We start from the raw sequence: 19,147 nt of genomic DNA, 5'->3' as shown, positions 1-19,147 counted from the left end.
ATATGTTGATAATGGCAATATTTCTCAATCATCAGCTGTCAGGTTATAGTCCTATGAAAACCCATGACCTTGAGTTTGACCTTTCAAGGTCACCCAAGGTCAAAGATCATGGTGCCAAATGAAAGGACATATGGCACTTCCTATAAGTTGATAATGGTAAATATCTGTCTACCATCAACCTTTTGCAAGTTATAGCCCTTTGAAAATCCATGACCTTGAGTTTGACCTTTCAAGGTCACTTAAGGTCAAATATCATGGTGCCAAATGAAAGGCCATATGGGAGTTCCAATATGCTCATAATAGTAAACATCTGTCAATCAGCAACCATTTTTGAGCTATAATGGTAAATATGTTATTTTGACCGAAAGGTTGACCTTTCTGGTGACCTTGACCTTCACCTCGACCCAATTACCCCCAAAATTTAATCAGGTAATCTATGGCCCATTGCTCACCTACTCTGAAAATCTGAAGTCAATCGGTGCAACCGTCTAGACGCTAGATTTTTAACAGGCAGACACACAAAGAAACCCCAATGATTACAATACCTCACCCCGCCTACTCCGTCATGGGCGGGGTAATAATACAACTGAAGAACTTTTAACATTCTTACATACATTTCTTAAAACAATCTAGTGTAAATTCAGTGTGCATGTAGTGACAATTATACAGTCCTGAGTATTTGATTTTATTTATGATACTGTTTATATTTTGACAGATTCAAAATAAACAAGTTGAATAAAGACAGCAATTAAAATAGCAACAATGAGGTGTTAGTCTTGGCGCACGTGAGGGTAAAAATAAACCACATTTTTCCTTTCAGTGCAAAACCGAAACACAGATATGGAAAATACAATATGGGGCAGATGTGCCTACGTCAGAAGACCACGTGCTTGTTTGTCATGACTTTTTTAAAAAACAATTACATGTCATACTCTGGGACGTCCTTAGTGCAGAGTGTCTTTAGTATCAGGATAAATTCAAATGAGGCTTCGAGCACATTCACATTCTGTTCATAAATGAGACACAAACACTGTCGAATTTATAAGAAATAAAATTTTAAAAAATGAGAACCTTCTGGATTTTGAGTTTGATCTGCAGCACAATGTGTAAGTAATAAGAGTAATCTTAACTAATATTCATCTTCATTGTTGCTGGAATGATTTATGATGATGATGATGATGATGATGATTATTATTATTATTATTATTATTATTATTATTATGACCTACTGTTTTAAAGGTATTTTTGGGGAGCTGGATGTAGAAGTAACTTTATGTTTTTATTTGTTTAAAGTTATGTTTAATAGCCCAATGTGTTGATTAATATCTGAAATACTGTACAATATTGTGTGATGTGTTTTCTTTTCTAGATCCAGTCCAACCTGGTAGACGCTGGGTTACTGCACAATCCCTCACAGAGTCAGGAGTTTATCAGCCTGATAAAGAGCTCAGTGTGGATATCGGAGACTCGGCGACTCTGCAGTGTTGTATTTCTGAAAATGTAGTGAGGATAATCAACTGGTTTAAGCAAACGAACAGAAAACAGCCTCAAATTATAGTCAGAGTATATAAAAATTCCGGAGAGAAGTTTTACAATGGATTCCAAAAGTCACGTTTCCAAATAGAAAAACCTTCAAACTGCTTCAATCTGATCATTTTAAACACCATTCAGTCTGATGAAGCCATGTACTACTGTGCACTGACGGACTCCAACCTTGTGTTTGCAGATGGAACTTATTTAAAAATTAAAGGTAGGATTTCCACTAAACTTTCTTAAACTCCTGGTTTAATGTCGTGATATTTTTCCTTATTATCATTAACATGTTCAACCTGGAAGACAAATAATCCTGAAGTAGTGAAATGTTCACTGTGTTTTCTTCTTCAACTACACTGAGTTACAGACTTTTAGTCAGTGAATGATGATAAATGTTTCCAGGTGAACATGTTACTATTGAATCAGAAACATCTAAACCAGCTCTGGGTGATAATTCAGTGGGCTGTGAACCAACACTGCATGGAAACAGCACGAACATGAACACACAAGAGAAAACAGGTCAGATGCCTGATAATTCACTATTAATTAATCATCCTTAATTCATAATATAGTGAAATCACATTCTCAGAAGTGACCAGATCTCTCCATTCCTCAGTGCTCGGTTTGGGAACGGCTTTGGGTTTGTGTGCACTTCTGATTTTCTGTCTCATTTATTTCATCCTGAGGAGAAGAAAATGGGATAAAAGTAAGTGATTTTGTCATCAGATTAATAAAAAAAAATACAGTTAACCAAAGTTCTTTCAAAAACACTAATCGGTGTGTTTCTGTATTAATAGTAAATGCTTCAGTAGAAAACTCTCCAGTAATGAAGCAGGTACGTGTGAAACAATTTTTTTTTTTACTATTATACACTGTATGGGTAATTCAACTATATAACTGTACAGAATACTATATGGGTAATTTCTGTTTGTTTCTGTCGAGGAGTCTGATGACTAGTTTTGTGAGTTATATGTGTGAAATGTTTCTGCTGTTTGTTATAATGTTCTAGATATAATTTATACACTTAGATTGATGAGATTTGTGTAACAATCCCAAGCTTTTATTTTGATGTTGCTCTTTTTCTGTGTATAGTGCAGTTACCAATACAGTATGTGTTCGATTCCTGATTTATTATTATTATTATTATTATTATTATTATTATTATTATTATTATTATTATTATTCAGGAATCTGCTGAAGCTGAAACACTGAATTATGCAGCTTTGCAATTCTCCAAGAGGAAAGCCAAAGCTGAAAAAAAGAAAACTGGCTCATCAGATGAGTGTGTGTACTCCGATGTGAAGAAAACTGTCAGGTGTAACAGAAATAATTCATAACACATGATATTACAGTATTGCATTGCAAATACAATGAAAAGAGTTTAGCAAATTAAAATATTGACTGTACACTAATTTAGTCCATATTTTTCATATTGAGATGAAAAGATTATTAAACAAATAAGAATTAGAGACTTGAACTTGTCTCATTCAACTGAAAAATGCATCTATTTTTAGAAGGAAAATAATATGTAATTTGCCAAAACAGAGAAGTCTGGGATTTTTTTTTTGTAACTAAACTTCTTTCCCACATGTTTTGTTTATTTATACTTAAGTAATGCCTGATGTTTTCCCCACCATTATTTCCTTCAAGTGTAATGCTCCAAACTTTGACTAACAGTGAACTTGTGAAAAATAATTCAGTTTTGTATGACTTCAGATTTCGTGGCCTCATTTGTGTAATTCTGACTTTTGCTGAAAACACAATAAATAAAGAGCAACTTCATTAAAAATGTAACAAAAAATCATAAATAAAATTCTGAAAACTTTGCAACTGACAGAAAAGGAATTTCCATGACTGGTGTATTTTTGAAAAGGTTTTGGCTTGGACTTAAACATAAGTTAAGCACTGTGACGTCCACATTAACTGGGGGGGTGGGGCTTGTTTTATTCACCCACCTCTGCGATCACATTTACAGCACTAGTCAAATAGCAAGAAGGTTCTGTGTTCAAGCCCAGTGGCTGATGAGGGTCTTTCTGTGTGGAGTTTGCATGTTCTCCCCATGTCCACATGGGTTTCCTCTGGGTGCTCTGGTTTTCCCCACAGTCCAAAGACATGCAATTAGGGTAACTGGTGACTCTAAATTGCCTGTAGTTGTGAATGTGAAGAAAGGAACGGGCCACACAACTAAACATGGTTCGCCTCAAGCCTGGATCAGGTTCAGCAGTGATAATGATGGAACACAAAATACATTAAATATTTTAATATAATATAAACAGATAATGCACTCTGCTGGCTAAATAAATGTTGCTTAATATTCAGGATGGGATTGAATAATCAATCAATCAATCAATCAATCAATCAATCAATCAATTCCAGACTGATGAATTTATGACAATTTTAAGATTTATTTATTTATTTATTTATTTTTAGAGTTTAAGCTCAGAGAGAAGTGCAAAGAGGCGTGAAAGTTTGTCGCTGTCCATGGTGTTGAAACTCCTGTGAAGTTTGCTGACCAGAGCAACATAAACAACACAACAATCAACAACAAATACAAATTCTGACAAGTAATTGAGTCATACATATTAATGTACAGACAAATGTGTCAAATAAAACAAACAAACAAATAAATAAATAGTCCAGCACTGTCTTCCAATCAGAAGGCAGAGTCTTTTATAAACATAATTTCTGAGTGGTGTTTGTCCTCTCCTGAGAAAAGGTGGGATTTGAAAGCAGCATGGCGTATCTCCTTCTCAGACAAGACATTCCCATAATGCACTTCACCAGACCAGAGATCTGAAATTTGGATTCAGTTCAATTACATTTAAACTCACAGCTTTCTCCAGCAGCGACCAAACAACTCATCTCATCTCATTATCTCTATCTGCTTTATCCTGTTCTACAGGGTCGCAGGCAAGCTGGAGCCTATCCCAGCTGACTACAGGCGAAAGGCGGGGTACACCCTGGACAAGTCGCCAGGTCATCACAGGGCTGACACATAGACACAGACAACCATTCACACTCACATTCACACCTACGGTCAATTTAGAGTCACCAGTTAACCTAACCTGCATGTCTTTGGACTGTGGGGGAAACCGGAGCACCCGGAGGAAACCCGCGCGGACATGGGAAGAACATGCAAACTCCACACAGGAAGGCCCTTGCTGGCCACGGGGCTCGAACCCGGACCTTCTTGCTGTGAGGCGACAGTGTTAACCACTACACCACCATGCCACCCATAATAAAATATATCACGTTCAAACAAAAGTCCACATTCAGGTCTACATTTTAATGTTGAACAGAGCTTTCATACTAACCTGATATAAAATGTTCTTCACACACACGGGAATGCTTTGTGGCATCCAGTCTTCCTGTTTAACTGCAGCTCACCATTTTTCTCATTATTCACCGGGAAGTGGTGAAATAATGAGAAAAATCCATCTCATTTTGAGCCTGGTTTATGTTTTTCACCGGGAAGTGGTGAAAACATAAACCAGGCTCAAAATGAGATGGCCTTTCAATTTCATAAAAACAGTGAAATGTATTTCCCTCTGAAATTTGGTCATTGTGATATATGTTTATTTCTGCAATCTCTCACAAAAATATCAGACCATTCTGTGGCTGGGAAGTTATTTAATTTGAGGGGCTTCCCAAGCAAATAATGTGCATGAAATTGCACAGTCAAGCAGACAGAGGAAGTCCGTGTGCGCATGCACAGGTTTACCTTCTTCTTCTTCTTGTGGGTTTTACAGCAGCTGGCATCCACAGTGTTGCATTACTGCCATCTACAGGTTTACTTTGAGCGTGCACTGACTGTTCCATCATTCTGTCACTAAATGAACAGCTGATCACACCGAGGTGCTCGCTGACCGCCGATATTTATTAGTTTGGTCCTGCATTTCCTTTCCTTCATTTATGACATAAAGTCTTTTCTTCTTGCTTTCTGTTACTGTAGTCAGTCTTTCACGTTTCATTTGCACACTCACGTCCTTCATTTTTCTCTCCTGTTTCAAATTTGTATCCCACGATGCCTTGCGCAAACAGGGAAAGCCCACCACGTGATGCATGATGTACAGTAGTATCTTGAATTGGGTCATGGTGAAGCAGGGAAAAAAAAACAGAGAATTTAGGGCCACATGGAGATAAATTAATTAATTGTTCTATTAAACAAAACTAATAAAATTAGAGGTCTGTGATTCAAATTCAGTAGCTTTCAGTCACTAAACAAAAATAACTGGGTGTCAGGGAAAATTATTTTCATGACCTACACTTGAAAAATCTGAAAGGCAGTCAACCTTTGATTTGTCAGACTGGAAGTCTGTTATTACATCCAAAAGCACTACAGGTCTCTGGCATTGTTCTTTTAGATGTAACTTCTATAAATTTATTTGTCAATGTTTATGAAATTGGGCTTACTATCACTCGTGTACACTTCTACCAGTCTTTGTCAAACACAAAGATTGCCCAGCAATATGGCCACGTAAACAAATCTACAGTTATGATGACATCATGTGAAAGGGCCCAATAGGGCCTAAAAGAGGGCTCTGGCTGCAAAAAGTAACAAGTAATAAGACAAAAACAAATGCTGTGTCACTAGATGGAGCCAGTATGGGGTGTCAGTGTGCATAGAGTGAAACTCTGACAAGCAAAGGGTTAAAGAGAGTGAGCACTGATGAGTTTGAGTAAAGAAGAGAGTTAGAGATGAAAATGAAGAAGAAGAATTATCTTACAGAAACATCTCAAATAAAAAGATGGCAGAAAGAAATACAATGAGAGTGTGTTTTACCACATAGACCTCGTGATGATGGGGATAAATGAGGGGATTATTTAGAGTTACTCTGGGTTTAGTCTGTGGTTACAGGGCAGGGCTGTGGCTTTAAGTCATGTCAAGATAAATCCATATCAAATTGTATTTTCAGTTTTTCAGTTCAGATAGCACAAGACAATGTGGTCTGTACATATAGATAACAATGTGAAAGGAAAAAAAAAAGAAATACAGTTCAATACAGTTCAGTACAATCCACAGTGATGAAGCAGAGTTCCTGTTTCCACTCGGATGTTGATTATTTTCCATTAAAAGCACATCCTGTTTTTTTTTTTTAATTCCTCTTGCACCACAGCAAAGTTCCAGCATGAGCAAATGTAATGTTAGTCCAGTTCTCCTATTAAGAGGTTTTTTTTTTTTCCCAAAACATTAATAAAGAAGAGATGGTGGTCACAAGGACAACGTTCCTGATAAATGTTCCTGAAGATGTTTGTGTCCTGCGGCGACTCGGCAGCTGATGAGTGAAAAAGTGAAAATCTTTTGATCTGGTGGATTATAAGAAGCTCCGCCCACAAGCCTCAAATCAGGAAGTTCATTGCAGGGTGCTGAGCTGCTGCTGGATCTCGGCCTGACACGTGGAGGGGGTGAAAACTTTGAGTGTCTGTTTTTCACTGAGACATGAACAGACATGTTGGGGATCAGCAGTGTGTTTAATATTAACATCTCCTCTCAGCACGACAACTGATTTTAGCTGATGGCCTTTGGGTGGGAATTTATGGGCCAAACTGGGGAGAAAATTTTTTAAAATAAAAAAATAAATAAATAAAAAAGGGCAAAAACCCCCTGAATATCAGTTCAGAAGTTTGCATTTCTCTTCCAGCGTGTGATATAAATCTTCTCTAATCACTGAACTGCCCGGTTTTGCCTTTAAGGCCTCTTTCTTCTGTTCTGAATAACTGGATTCTGTCAGTTAAAGGATCCTTTACTGTTGTTTATTTTCCCTTGTTTTGGATTATTTTCTTCTTGTAGGATGAATCCAAATTTTATTTTTAATTTTGGAGTCTATTTTATTTGGAAATGTGTTAAGATCCAACATATTTGCATATAATTGGTAAAACAGAGATTCAAAAACCTTAGGGGATGCAAACTTTTGCACCCGGCTCTATAAACAAGTCAGACATGCGACCTTTCACAGCTCTGGGCCTCATAAGAAGCTTGTTCCCCTTCACTGTCCCTCAGCACACACAGAATGCACACACAGGTCTGGTGTGGGAAGTTAAAGCTGAGAGTGGTGTGGAACAGTCAGTGTGGGTTTTGCTCGCTGTACCTTCCTGTTTACTCGAGCACACAGATTTATACTGAACAGCAAAACAATAAAATTAGCAAAAAAAAAAAAAATCTGCCTGCAGCAAATGACACACACACACACACACACGCACACACACACACAGAGCTATGTAATGTGTAAGTTGACAATAATGATGTAAATAAAACTCCATTTTTAAGCTCATCATCATGAGGATGAAGTGAATCTGAGTAACTGAGTGTGTAAATAACATTCTATCTGACGGCTTATAAACTCCGTGACCATGCTGCTGTGTGTTTAGAGCAGATTAAAGTGAAATCTGGTGCTTTAGAAGAGAGGAGTTACAATATCACACATCTATATGAACGCTATGGAGATGTTTCTAATTTTGCATCGTGTCTGAAAAACAACAGCGTGGCCTGAGAGAAAAAAAAAATAACCGCACATCCTGTGGAAAGTTTGAGAGGCGAGAACCTGATGGTGTTTGTGAGAAAAGCAACTCGGGCGGTCAGAGCGGCCTGCAGAGATGAAACACTCAGAGCTGCAGTGTGTGAAGAAGCAAAGAGACAAACAGAGCTACAAAACCACAAACAGCAGACCTCAACACCTTACACATGCTTGCGCACACCCACCCACCCACCCACCCACCCACACACACACACACACACACACACAAACTTTGCATAACTGAAATAAAGACCACTTTGTTAATAATTCTAAAACTAAATGTAAAGATTTCTGCCTCCACTGCAGTGTGTATATTTACCCTGAATACATTTAGATTAATTTGCATAATTTGATTTAGCAAACTATTAGGAAATAATATATTTGTGGATGAAACACTGTCAAATTCACTTCAGTGACTATTTTTACTTCTCTGATCATAATTCATTAAAGTCTATGAAAAAAAAACCTTTGAAACCTGCAGCACATGCTGTAGATGATGAAAGATCATTTTAATTTATCAGTTCTGAGTCTTTGGTATCATGGTGTTGCTGAGATGGGGTGGGCGGGGAGAGAGAGAGAGAGAGAGAGAGAGAGAGAGAGAGAGATTGTGATTGGTTAGTGTTACACAGTGCTGAAGGAGGAGCCACATTAAGGCCTGAATAAAACTCCGCCCACATCCACACAGACATCTTGCACATGTTCGTGATCATAATTCAGAAAAAAAAAACAGGTATTAGACATGCCTAAAGCTTAATGTATTCATTTTAATGATAAATTGTGTAAAAAGGTTACACTAATATAAATTAATATCAGTTACAGTGAAGTTATTTCAAAATCCATATTTAAGTCTATATATAGATAATAATCATTTTTCCATGAACATCTGAACACTGGCATTAAAACAAAGAGTATTGTTGTTGTAGGACAATAAAAAAAATCTGTAAATACATTCTGACTGATATAATTTGACTCGACTCACCTGGTTTTGGTCTGAACGCTGTTACTCTTGATGCTGATTGGAGCCGATTGTTCTGTGTCATTATTTTAATGGAAAGCTGAATAATACTACTTCTAACACAAGACTTTATGTGCTTGGTTCAGTTTCCCGAATAAACATTATCAAAAGAGAGAGAGAGAGAGAGAGAGAGAGAGAGAGAGAGATTTGGGTAGATGGAGAGAGAGAGAGAGAGGGAGAGAGAGGGAGATTTGGGTAGGTGGAGAGAGAGGGAGAGAGATATGGGTAGATGGAGAGAGGGAGAGAGAGCGGGAGAGAGATATGGGTAGATGGAGAGAGGGAGAGATGGATAGAGAGAGATGGGTAGATGGATAGAGAAAGAGGGAGAGAGAGAGGTTGCTCACAGCCAGCAGTGGATGAGAGAACTTGTAGTGACTTCTTTAAGGCTTCTTAGGAACACTAATGGCCTTTAACTTGTTAAAATGGCTCCTAGGAACACTATTATATCATCAAAGGTACTGTACATGAACACCTCACCATCACACCCAGATGCGGTTCTTCCCCAAACTGTTACCACAACGTTTTAATCACACAATTGTACAGAATGTCTTTGTAAGCTGGAGCTTTACAATTTCCCTTCACTGGAACTAAGAGGCCCAAACCAAAGTTTGTGCTTTAACCATTTCTCTGTAGACTTACGTGCACTTCAGCTCACTGTCTTACTGCATAACCCACTTGTGGTTAAGCTTCAGCTCACACACAGACACCCTGACATTCTCCTGTCAACTTTGATCGTGCAATACAGAACTCATCAGTTGTAAATAAATAAAGGGTGAGCCGTCCTGTAAGTTCAGTAACTTGTTCTCCTGTTTATTTGCTAAACTAATCCACTAAATAATAATGTGGAAACAGAAACTTTTTGTTGCTGAAACATTATGACCTCGATTCAAGATGATTGTGCAAATAATTGTGACGAAATTATCTTTTATTATTTTGTGCAATATATTTTAAGAATGGAATTAATATTAAACATGGTTAAACAGCCATAACAAAAAGTTACAGATTAAAAAACATTTTGTCAACCTTATTTTTAGCTTCATAAGAATAAAATACTTGATCTCACCCATAAAGAGTCATTAGAGTCATTTGCTACAGTTAGTAATCCAAGATCATTTAAAAAATATATTATTGTATGGGCAGAAAAATAAAGTATGCTAAACAAATTTGCAATTGAAAAGTTCATGTCAGGCCCGAACAAATGGACTTTGCTTGAAAAGTAAGCTTCCTGATGAAAAATAACACAATTATGTTTCCCACACTGTCAGAAATAGAAGTACAGTAGGAGTCCATTTCTGTCCCCCAAGGTACAGTCTGCACTTGTGTACCCTCAGGGCTCATTATTGGACCTCAAGGTAACTGTGTGTGCCTTTTAAGAGGCAAAAAGGTACATCTATGTTCCCAAGCAATATATAAAGAGTACAAATAAGTACCTTAGAAGCAGTGGCGGCTGGTAGTCTTTCAAACAGGGGAGGCTGGTCGGTTACGATATTTCCAGATTTTAAAAGAAAAAAGAAAAAAACACATCAATTTTGCCCATACTCTTGCCTCTGATCTGGCTGATTGTTGGCAGCATCACAAACTGTGAAATAACAGGTTCTTTTGGCCCATTAGCCTACTGTCCAATATACATGATGGTGGTGTTGGGGGGGGGGGGTATATTTTAACATTTTATATTTTAAAATTGTGGCATGTTGTTTAAAAATTTATCATTATTGAAAGCAGCTCTTTGTCAGGGACCTCAGCAGTAACAGCAGAGTGTTCTGGAATAGGCACAAGCACTGACCTTGGGGAGCCAAACATAGAGCTGGGTGCTACACATTTCATTCAATGACACTTTCCCTATATGTTACTTATTTTGACTGAGAAATGTTTTATTTACAATTTTGATAACCCTTCACTTTCAATCCAGGTCTGTAGTGTGAAATGTTCTCGGCTGTGTTTTTGTTTAAAAATGTTTTCCAAATTGTAGCTGTGTTTAATTCATATCCAGAAAAATATATATTCCAATATAATATACTCAGCATAAACATTTTAAATAGAATCTATATTTTTGGTCCATCCATGACATATTACTAAAGTAGCCTATTTACTGTTGTTGATGTGGGTCACTTGCTGTTAGCCAATTCACTTTCTCGTACCAGGAGAGCTGAAAGGAACGAGTATTATTCCCTACCTTTTTCACCAAGTCAATTTGAGGCGTTGGTCTACCCTACTTTTTAATTTTAATTTTTTCCTCGAAAGGAAGACTGGCAAATGGCTTCGCCAAAATTAAATCAGCAATGCTTGGCATCCGTGCGCAGCTTTCTTGCTAGCTGACTAGCCCCCTCAAGTTCAAGTTCAGTCACTCAAATAAACGAAATTTCTGGAACTAAGATAGCAAACTTAACACTATATTTAAACTTTATTTACAATGAAAATATATACAAACTAAAAAAGCTGGTAGAAACCGTATGTAATGAATGAAATCGAAATGTAAGCTGATCTCTTACAATACACCACACCACTTCGGAATCTGCATGGTACTGAACTGAAATTCACCGCTGCCTGTCTATAGTTGAAACGAGCTGTCAATCAAAGAAAATATCCGGCCGCTTTCACCAATCACCAGTCTCCTCGCGGAAACTGCCATGTCCCTCCCACTGTGAGGCTCGGAGTCCGTGGGCGGGCATTTTCGCTGTATTTGTCCAATAACTGTCTTGCATTTTGAGATTGACAAGCGCATAGCTCCCAAATGCCATTGAAGTCCACTGAGGCTGGGCTGCATCGCGCTGTCACGAGGGGGAAAAACTCATGCACACATTAGGCGAACTGGGGAAAGTTATAACGGAATGATTTCGCACTGTAGTGGGTTGAGCACATATATTTCTATGATTCTGGATCTGAAATAGCAATGTTATAAGGTCGGCTATAACATAAGCCTAGAGCAATTCATCCTACACGATGTTCGTCATTTTTAGAGGAGGCTGAGCCTCCCTCGTTGTCTTAGAGCAATCGCCCATGCTTAGAAGGTACTGCCCCAGTGACAAGCCATTGTAACCCTGAAGGTACAGTAATGTACTTTATTTTCTGACAGTGCAGAACCACTGCAGCCAGTACTGTTTGTGTCTTTAATTCTGAGTTTGAAGTGCATTGGTGGTTCGCTTTTTGTTAACCAGTGGACTTCAGCACATGCCAGGTGGTGCAGCTCAGACAGCAACGGTAAGACCAGTGGGACCTCGAATGGAGTTCAGCCATGATGGGTGATGGGTTGAGTCTGCAAGCTGCTCCCCTCAAGAAGAAGAATAAGAACAACAACATCTTTATTCATCACACATATGTACACTTATGAAATTCCTCTCTGCATTTAACCCATCTGAAGCAGTGAACACACACACACACACACACACACACACACACACACACACACACACGTGAGCAATGAGCGTACACACACACACACACACACACACGTGAGCAATGAGCGTACACACACACACACACACACACACACATGCCCAGAGCAGTGAGCAGCCATGCTAACAGTGCCCAGGGAGCAGTTGGGGGGCTTAGGTGTCTCACTCAAGGGCACCTCAGTCTAAGGTTAACCTAACCACATATCTTTGAACTGTGGGGGGAAACCAGACCACCCAGAGGAAACCCACACAGACACAGGGAGAACATGCAAACTCCACACAGAAAGGCCCCATCAGCCACTGGGCTTGAACCCAGAACCTTCTTGCTGTGAGGAAACAGTGCTAACCACTACACCACCATGCCGCTGTCTCCCCCTGATTTTTTTTTTTTTGGCATGAGCAGCACCTTGGTTGGGCTCCCACAGCTTGGCACTAATAGGAGCCTAACAACAAAGCCCCCGTCCACAGCTGATGGGAAGGGAAAGGGAAGGGGAATTATGTTAAGATGCTCATGGACTGTAGTTCAGCATTCAACACAATAATTCCCTCAAAGTTGAAGCATTCAATCAAGTTGAATTATCAGGGACTCAGCCCATTACTGTGTGAGTGGATCCTCAACTTCCTTTCAGATAGGCCACAAGCAGTAAGGGTGGGGAATCGTGTCTCTCCCCCAATCACCCTCAGCACTGGAACCCCCAGGGCTGTGTTCTGAGCCCCCTGCTGTACTCTCTGTATACAGATGACTGTGTAGCCTCATCAGACTCCACCACCATTGTCAAGTTTGCTGATGACACTGTTATGGTAAACCTGATCTCCAATAAGAATGAGAAGGCCTACCTGGAGGATGTCAGAAACCTGGAGAACTGGTACCAGGACAACAACCTCCTCCTAAACATCAGCAAGACAAAGGAGCTGATCATGGACTTCTCCACAAAACAGGTGAGAAACGACAAGCCCCTCAACATCAATGGGACCCCAGTGGAGAGAGTGGATAGTTTTTGATACATGGGCATTCACATCACTCAAAATATGTCTTGGTCCTGCCACATAAATGTCCTGGTTAAGAAGGCCCATTTGCATCTGCCCTGCCTAAGACATCTCAGAGATGTCCATCTTCCACCGAGGGTGCTGAGGAACTTTCACTCTTGCACCATTGAGAGCATCCTAATGGGAAATATATCCACCTGGTTTGGGAATAGCACCAAGCAGGACAGATGGGCTCTCTAGAGAGTGGTGCGATCAGCCGAGTGCATCATCTGCACCAAGCTCCCTGACCTGCAATCTAATGACACTAAGTGGTACTGGACCAAAGCCAGAAAGAGAATGAAGGCTCTCAGTCATCCCAACAATCGACTGTTCTCTCTGCTGAGGTCAGGGAACTGCTTTCGCTCCCTTAAGGCCAATATATTCCATTACATGACATTACATGACATTTAGCAGACTCTCTTTTCCAGAGCAATGTACAATAAATGCAAAAGTCAAGTACAAGAAATGCTGAACTTCTAGACAAGAAAGTTCTAGTACCAACTAAACAAGTGACAGAAAAACACCTAGTGTAATATTCTGTTGAAGTAACAATAATCAGCAAACAGCCAAGGAGAACAATTCAAACATACAAATGAGCTGACAAAGTACAACTAAATAGAGAAAAATAAAACTCCAGTGAGTTAGCCAAGACCACGATGCAATTACACAGTGGACAGAGAAGTAGGGGAGAGGTCCAGCCTGAAGAGGTGGGTCTTCAGTCTGCACTTGAAGGTGGTCAGGGAGTCAGCAGTTCTGACCTCAATGTGAAGGTCATTCTACCAATGAGAAACCAGTACAGACAGCAGTTTGAGCAGGATGACCAGGAGCAGAGAGGAGAAGAGGCCAGGTGACTAGTAGTAGCGGCGTGTAGGGATCTGGCTGGCATGTAGAGTCGGATTAGTCTCTAAAGGTATGCTGGATCCATCCCCTTGACTGCCTGGTAAGCTCACACCAACATCTTAAATTTGATGTGAGCTGCAACAGGTAGCCACTGAAGGGTGACAAGCAGAGGGGTAATGTAGGAGAAATGATGGAGGTTGTAGACCAGGTGGGCTGCAGCATTCTGGATGAGCTGCAGGGTTCTAATGGCAGATGCTAGAAGGCCAGCAAGGAGAGAGTTGTATTAGTCCTAGCAGGAGAGGATCAGTGTTGGACCAGGAGCTGAGTAGAGTAGGTGGTGAGGAAGGGGCAGATCCTCTGAATGTTATAAAGGAGAAATCTACACATCCAGATCACTGCAGTGATGTTCACTGAAGAGGATAGTCTGTCATCAAACACCACCCCTAAGTTCTTTGCACTGGGTGAAGCTGACATACAGATATCCCACAGGAACATGACGAAGTCCGGGGGTGGAGAGGATGGAGCGGAATCAAGAATCAAAACTGGAAAAAAGCATGTATTATGAATAATAATAATAATAATAATAATTCATGATGTACAACATCAGATAATGTGCTGTTGTATAGTTTTGAGTGCAATACAGTTCAAAGGTTATTTACTAATCACTGTTTTCAGTTTTAATTTCAATTTCAAAATACAGTTTCGACTTTTTTGGATTTGGGTTTGTAATTGTCTCAACAGACTAAAAAACATACACATTTTCAAAAATTGTCATCCACCTCATTCCCTGCGTTTTTTTATGCCAGTTTTGAAGAGTTGAATTCAGTCGAGGTCACGCCCAGGGTTCTTCTGCTGCTAGCTCACTTGTCAAGACCATATGTGGAACATTCTGTGGTGTCAGAGTTTCACACCATAAATCTCTGGCACAAAGTGAGATGTGCTCAGTTTGACCATCTGACAGTGGAGCAAGAGGAGACATGCTGTACACAGAGCTCACACTGAAGGTGTTGATGATGATGTGGATTATAATAGTGTTTTTTTATAAAATTGGTAAGTGTCCGTGGTTTTGATTGTTTCTAATCAAAGGCACTGAGTGCAATATTGATAATCTCTGTGTCTTTAAAGAAGAATAAAGTTTGTTATTTAATTCCTAGCAGCAGATTCTGCACAGACACATGATACCGGTCAGCAGAACCTAATTATCACTGCTGATGTTGGTGATAACGTGACTCTACACTGCTTTAAACTGCTAGAACATGACTCCACAGTCATTGCTTGGTACAAGCAAAAAGTAGGACAGGAGCCTCGTGTAATGGTCACAGTTCATCACCAACCCAATTTTGAAGATGAGTTCAAGTCACCAAGATTCAGCATCAAGAAAGAAGAAACGAGATTCCATTTAAAAATAGCGAATGTGGAAAAATCAGATGAAGCCATGTATTACTGTGGACTGAGAGATTTTTTCACAAGGTTTGGAAATGGAACATTTTTATCAGTAAAAGGTAAGTAGTTAGGTTCATACATTTGTAATTAGTTTAATATTTCCTTTTCTTAGGCTCCAGCTTGCCTGCGACCCTGTAGAACAGGATAAAGCGGCTAGAGATAATGAGATGAGAGATGAGATTTCCTTTTCTTAAAAATGAACTTGATGATTAACTAACAGAAGCCCTGATTCTCAGGTTGTCAACTGTGAGCACATTATTTTGAATTGTTATCTTGTTATTTAATCTTAATTATGTGAATAAAAAAAAAATCAAAATATCATTATTTTTAACACTTGATGCACACTTTAAATTTCTCATGCTGGAATGGATCTGATCAGTGCATTTAGTCTGTTTTATTAGAGATAGGAGGGTTCCAGTTAATTGAAGGTTGCACAATAAAACAATATTTGTCAGGGAGAAATTATCTGTTGATGCATTGATGTGAATAACACAAATTTGGGTTTATGTAAAAAAAACATGTAATAAACATTATGCCTCAGCTCTCTCGAGTCTGATTTATGCAATATATTAATTATAGAGGTCTAAATATGAACTGTCCATATCACATGCTCTATCTCACGCTGAACAGGTGATGGAGATATAAAAGTGTCAGTGATCCAGAGCAGCGTGTTGGACTCGGTTCCTGCAGGAGCGTCAGTGACTCTGCAGTGCTCGGTTCTCTCTGAGAGCAGAGCAGCAGAACACCAAGTGCTCTGGTTCAGAGCTGCTTCACCACAATCCCATCCTCAAATCATTTACACTCATCACAGCAGCAGCCGTCAGTGTGAGAGCGACTCTTCTACACACACCTGTGTGTACGACTTCTCCAAGAACATCCTCAGCATCAATGATACTGGAACTTACTACTGCGCTGTGGCCGTGTGTGGGAAGATCATTTTTGGGAATGGGACTCGAGTACAGTTGGGTAAGAACACGTGTCATGTTTTAGTGATATGCCAGAGTGTATAGTAATTATTTTTCTATCTAATATCTGTCTATGTGCTTGTATCGGGCCATCCAATAAGATTTAGTACAATGTTGTTTCATTCCAGATATTTTGTTTTTTACTAAAACCTACATCTCAAACTATTATTCTCTTTCATTTTTAATTATCTGAAGAAATGAGTTTGTTTAGCATAGAAGTAAATACTGAGCTAATATTTAATCCTGTGATATTTCCTGTGTAGCAGAGAGATCTGCCGTGGATCCTGTAGTGATCTGTCTCGCTGGAGCTTTGGGAGTGTGTGTGGTTGTGATCTTTGCTTTGATCTTTATCATAACCTGTAAAGGAAGAAACAGAGGTGAGTCTGCATTATAGATTTTCTTAAAGTTATTATATAATTCTCAAGTTATTTTAAAATTCTAAAATTTCCATTATATACAATGGAATACCAGTTTATTAAACATACAGATCTCGTACAAAGTGGAGTTCCTGTTACCACACCAATGTTTTCCCACTAATGTCATGTCCTGAAATGTTTTATTCCTCTTATACTACAGTAATTTGCAACAACTACATTTTTAATTCATTAAAAGCAACACTTTGTACTTTTTATCATTAATTATAGTTACATTTAATGCTGTGGAACATCAAAACAAGTTAGTTCCTGTTATCTATCAGCGATAAACTGGTGTTGCATTTTCTTCTCTACAGTGAGATTAAAACACGGTTCTGTGACAGACAAAACCCTCAATCAGGTAAATATTCAGGATATGTGAATAATGTGGTAAACAGACAAGTAATTAGTGTAAAATTGCTGCATTATAAGTGTAATAAAAAGTCTAATAATCTGATATCCCTCCAGGACTGTGACACCGTGGGGCTGAATTATGCTGCCTTACATTTCAGTGAGAGGAGAGCCAAAAGAGGAAGAGTAAAGAAACAACAACCTCAAGATACTATATATACTGATGTACAATATAATTCTATAACTTAGATTTGATCTCTGATCTGATTCAATGTTATTAATTCTGTTATCAGTTTTCATTTTGACTGTAGATATATGTTTTTGTTGAGGATTAATGATTGTTCAGACTGAATTTAAACTGAAAGCTGAATGATCAAGAAGTTTCAAAATCACTGGAACACTGGGACACTGGTTCTGTCTTGGAGTGACATGAGAAAGCATTTTTTCCCCATGTTCTCCTCTTTTTTGGGTAATTTTCACACTTAACTGTTTCATATCTCCAAAACAAATCTTAAAAGAAAACACATGCAACCTGAATAAACACAAAGCACATTTTTAAATGATGGCATTTTCCAAAGGAAAAGAGTTATCCAAATCCAAGTCCCCCACCACACACACACACACACACACACACACACACACACACATGTATGTTTTTACATCAACCAAATTTAATGAATAACTGGGTTCAGTTACACGATACACACCAAGGCTTCATTACTGCCAGTGCTTTTGAACCGAAATATCACTTAAATTAAAACTTTCCAACAATGTAAAGTAGACTAAAGGATTCAAAAAACAGGACATTATGTTGCAATCAAACGAGATTCCAGAAAAGATTTGAATGTTGTTTCTTGACTAGACAGGGTTACAAAACCATTCCTAAGGCTGCTTACATATGACTAGCTTCAAAATCTCTCAGTGCTCACTTTGACATTGTTTTCCTATTAGGAGAGCATCATGCCTCCATACTGACCTCAGCATAACGTCGCTTTCAGTCCGGGCATTTTAATGCTCTGCTCAGAGTTCAGAATGGTTGAACTTCAACCCCGTTTGTCACTGACCTCTCTGAGCATCACCAATGACTTTACAGTGTGACATACTGGAACATGGGTGGAGCAAGCCTGGCACAATATATAACATTGATATCAAATCTACATTTTTTTTTAATATATGTTCATTTTGGGCAGCATGGTGGTGTAGTGGTTAGCACTGTCTCCTCACAGCAAGAAGGTCCTCAGTTCGAGCCCAGCAGTTGATGAAGGCCTTTCGGTGTGGAGTTTGCATGTTCTCCTTGTGTCTGAGTGGGTTTCCTCTCGGTGGTCCGGTTTCCCCCACAGTCCAAAGACATGCAGGTTAGGCTAATTGGTGGCTCTAAATTCACCGTAGGTGTGAATGTGAGTGTGAATGGTTGTTTGTCTCTATGTGTCAGCCCTGTGATGATCTGGCAACTTGTCCAGGGTATACCCCACCTCTTATCCATAGTCAGCTGGGACAGGCTCCTGCTTGCCTGCGACCCTGTACAGGATAAGCAGTTATGGATAATGAATTGATGCTCATTTTGAATTTGATGCCAACAACACATTTCAAAATATCTGAATCAGCGGCATGTTCACCACGATGATGCATCACATCTACTTTTAATAAAACTCTG

General features: G+C 39.1%; 2 protein-coding genes across 3 annotated transcripts; both read left to right on the top strand.

The window, feature by feature from the left end:
• The first annotated feature begins 989 nt into the window (after positions 1-989).
• Positions 990-3,305, top strand: LOC132890413 (uncharacterized). Of its 2 annotated transcripts, XM_060927237.1 has the most exons (6): positions 990-1,106; positions 1,370-1,750; positions 1,936-2,052; positions 2,150-2,239; positions 2,331-2,368; positions 2,721-3,305. In XM_060927237.1, the coding sequence occupies exons 1-6, from the start codon at positions 1,064-1,066 to the stop codon at positions 2,868-2,870; spliced, it is 819 nt and encodes a 272-aa protein (XP_060783220.1). In that variant the 5' UTR covers positions 990-1,063; the 3' UTR covers positions 2,871-3,305. The 2 variants fall into 2 exon arrangements, with proteins under 2 accessions (XP_060783220.1, XP_060783218.1); XM_060927235.1 differs by lacking the exon at positions 2,721-3,305 and having other exon boundaries at positions 2,331-2,708.
• An 11,994-nt stretch (positions 3,306-15,299) lies between these two features.
• On the top strand, positions 15,300-17,742 carry LOC132890011 (uncharacterized). The gene is made up of 6 exons (XM_060926812.1): positions 15,300-15,371; positions 15,476-15,823; positions 16,395-16,730; positions 16,996-17,106; positions 17,460-17,503; positions 17,611-17,742. The coding sequence occupies exons 1-6, from the start codon at positions 15,332-15,334 to the stop codon at positions 17,740-17,742; spliced, it is 1,011 nt and encodes a 336-aa protein (XP_060782795.1). The 5' UTR covers positions 15,300-15,331.
• Positions 17,743-19,147: the final 1,405 nt, after the last annotated feature.

This window comes from Neoarius graeffei, chromosome 8 (assembly GCF_027579695.1).
Source record: "Neoarius graeffei isolate fNeoGra1 chromosome 8, fNeoGra1.pri, whole genome shotgun sequence".
NCBI lineage: Eukaryota > Metazoa > Chordata > Actinopteri > Siluriformes > Ariidae > Neoarius > Neoarius graeffei.
This window is presented reverse-complemented; position numbering and strand designations above follow the sequence as displayed.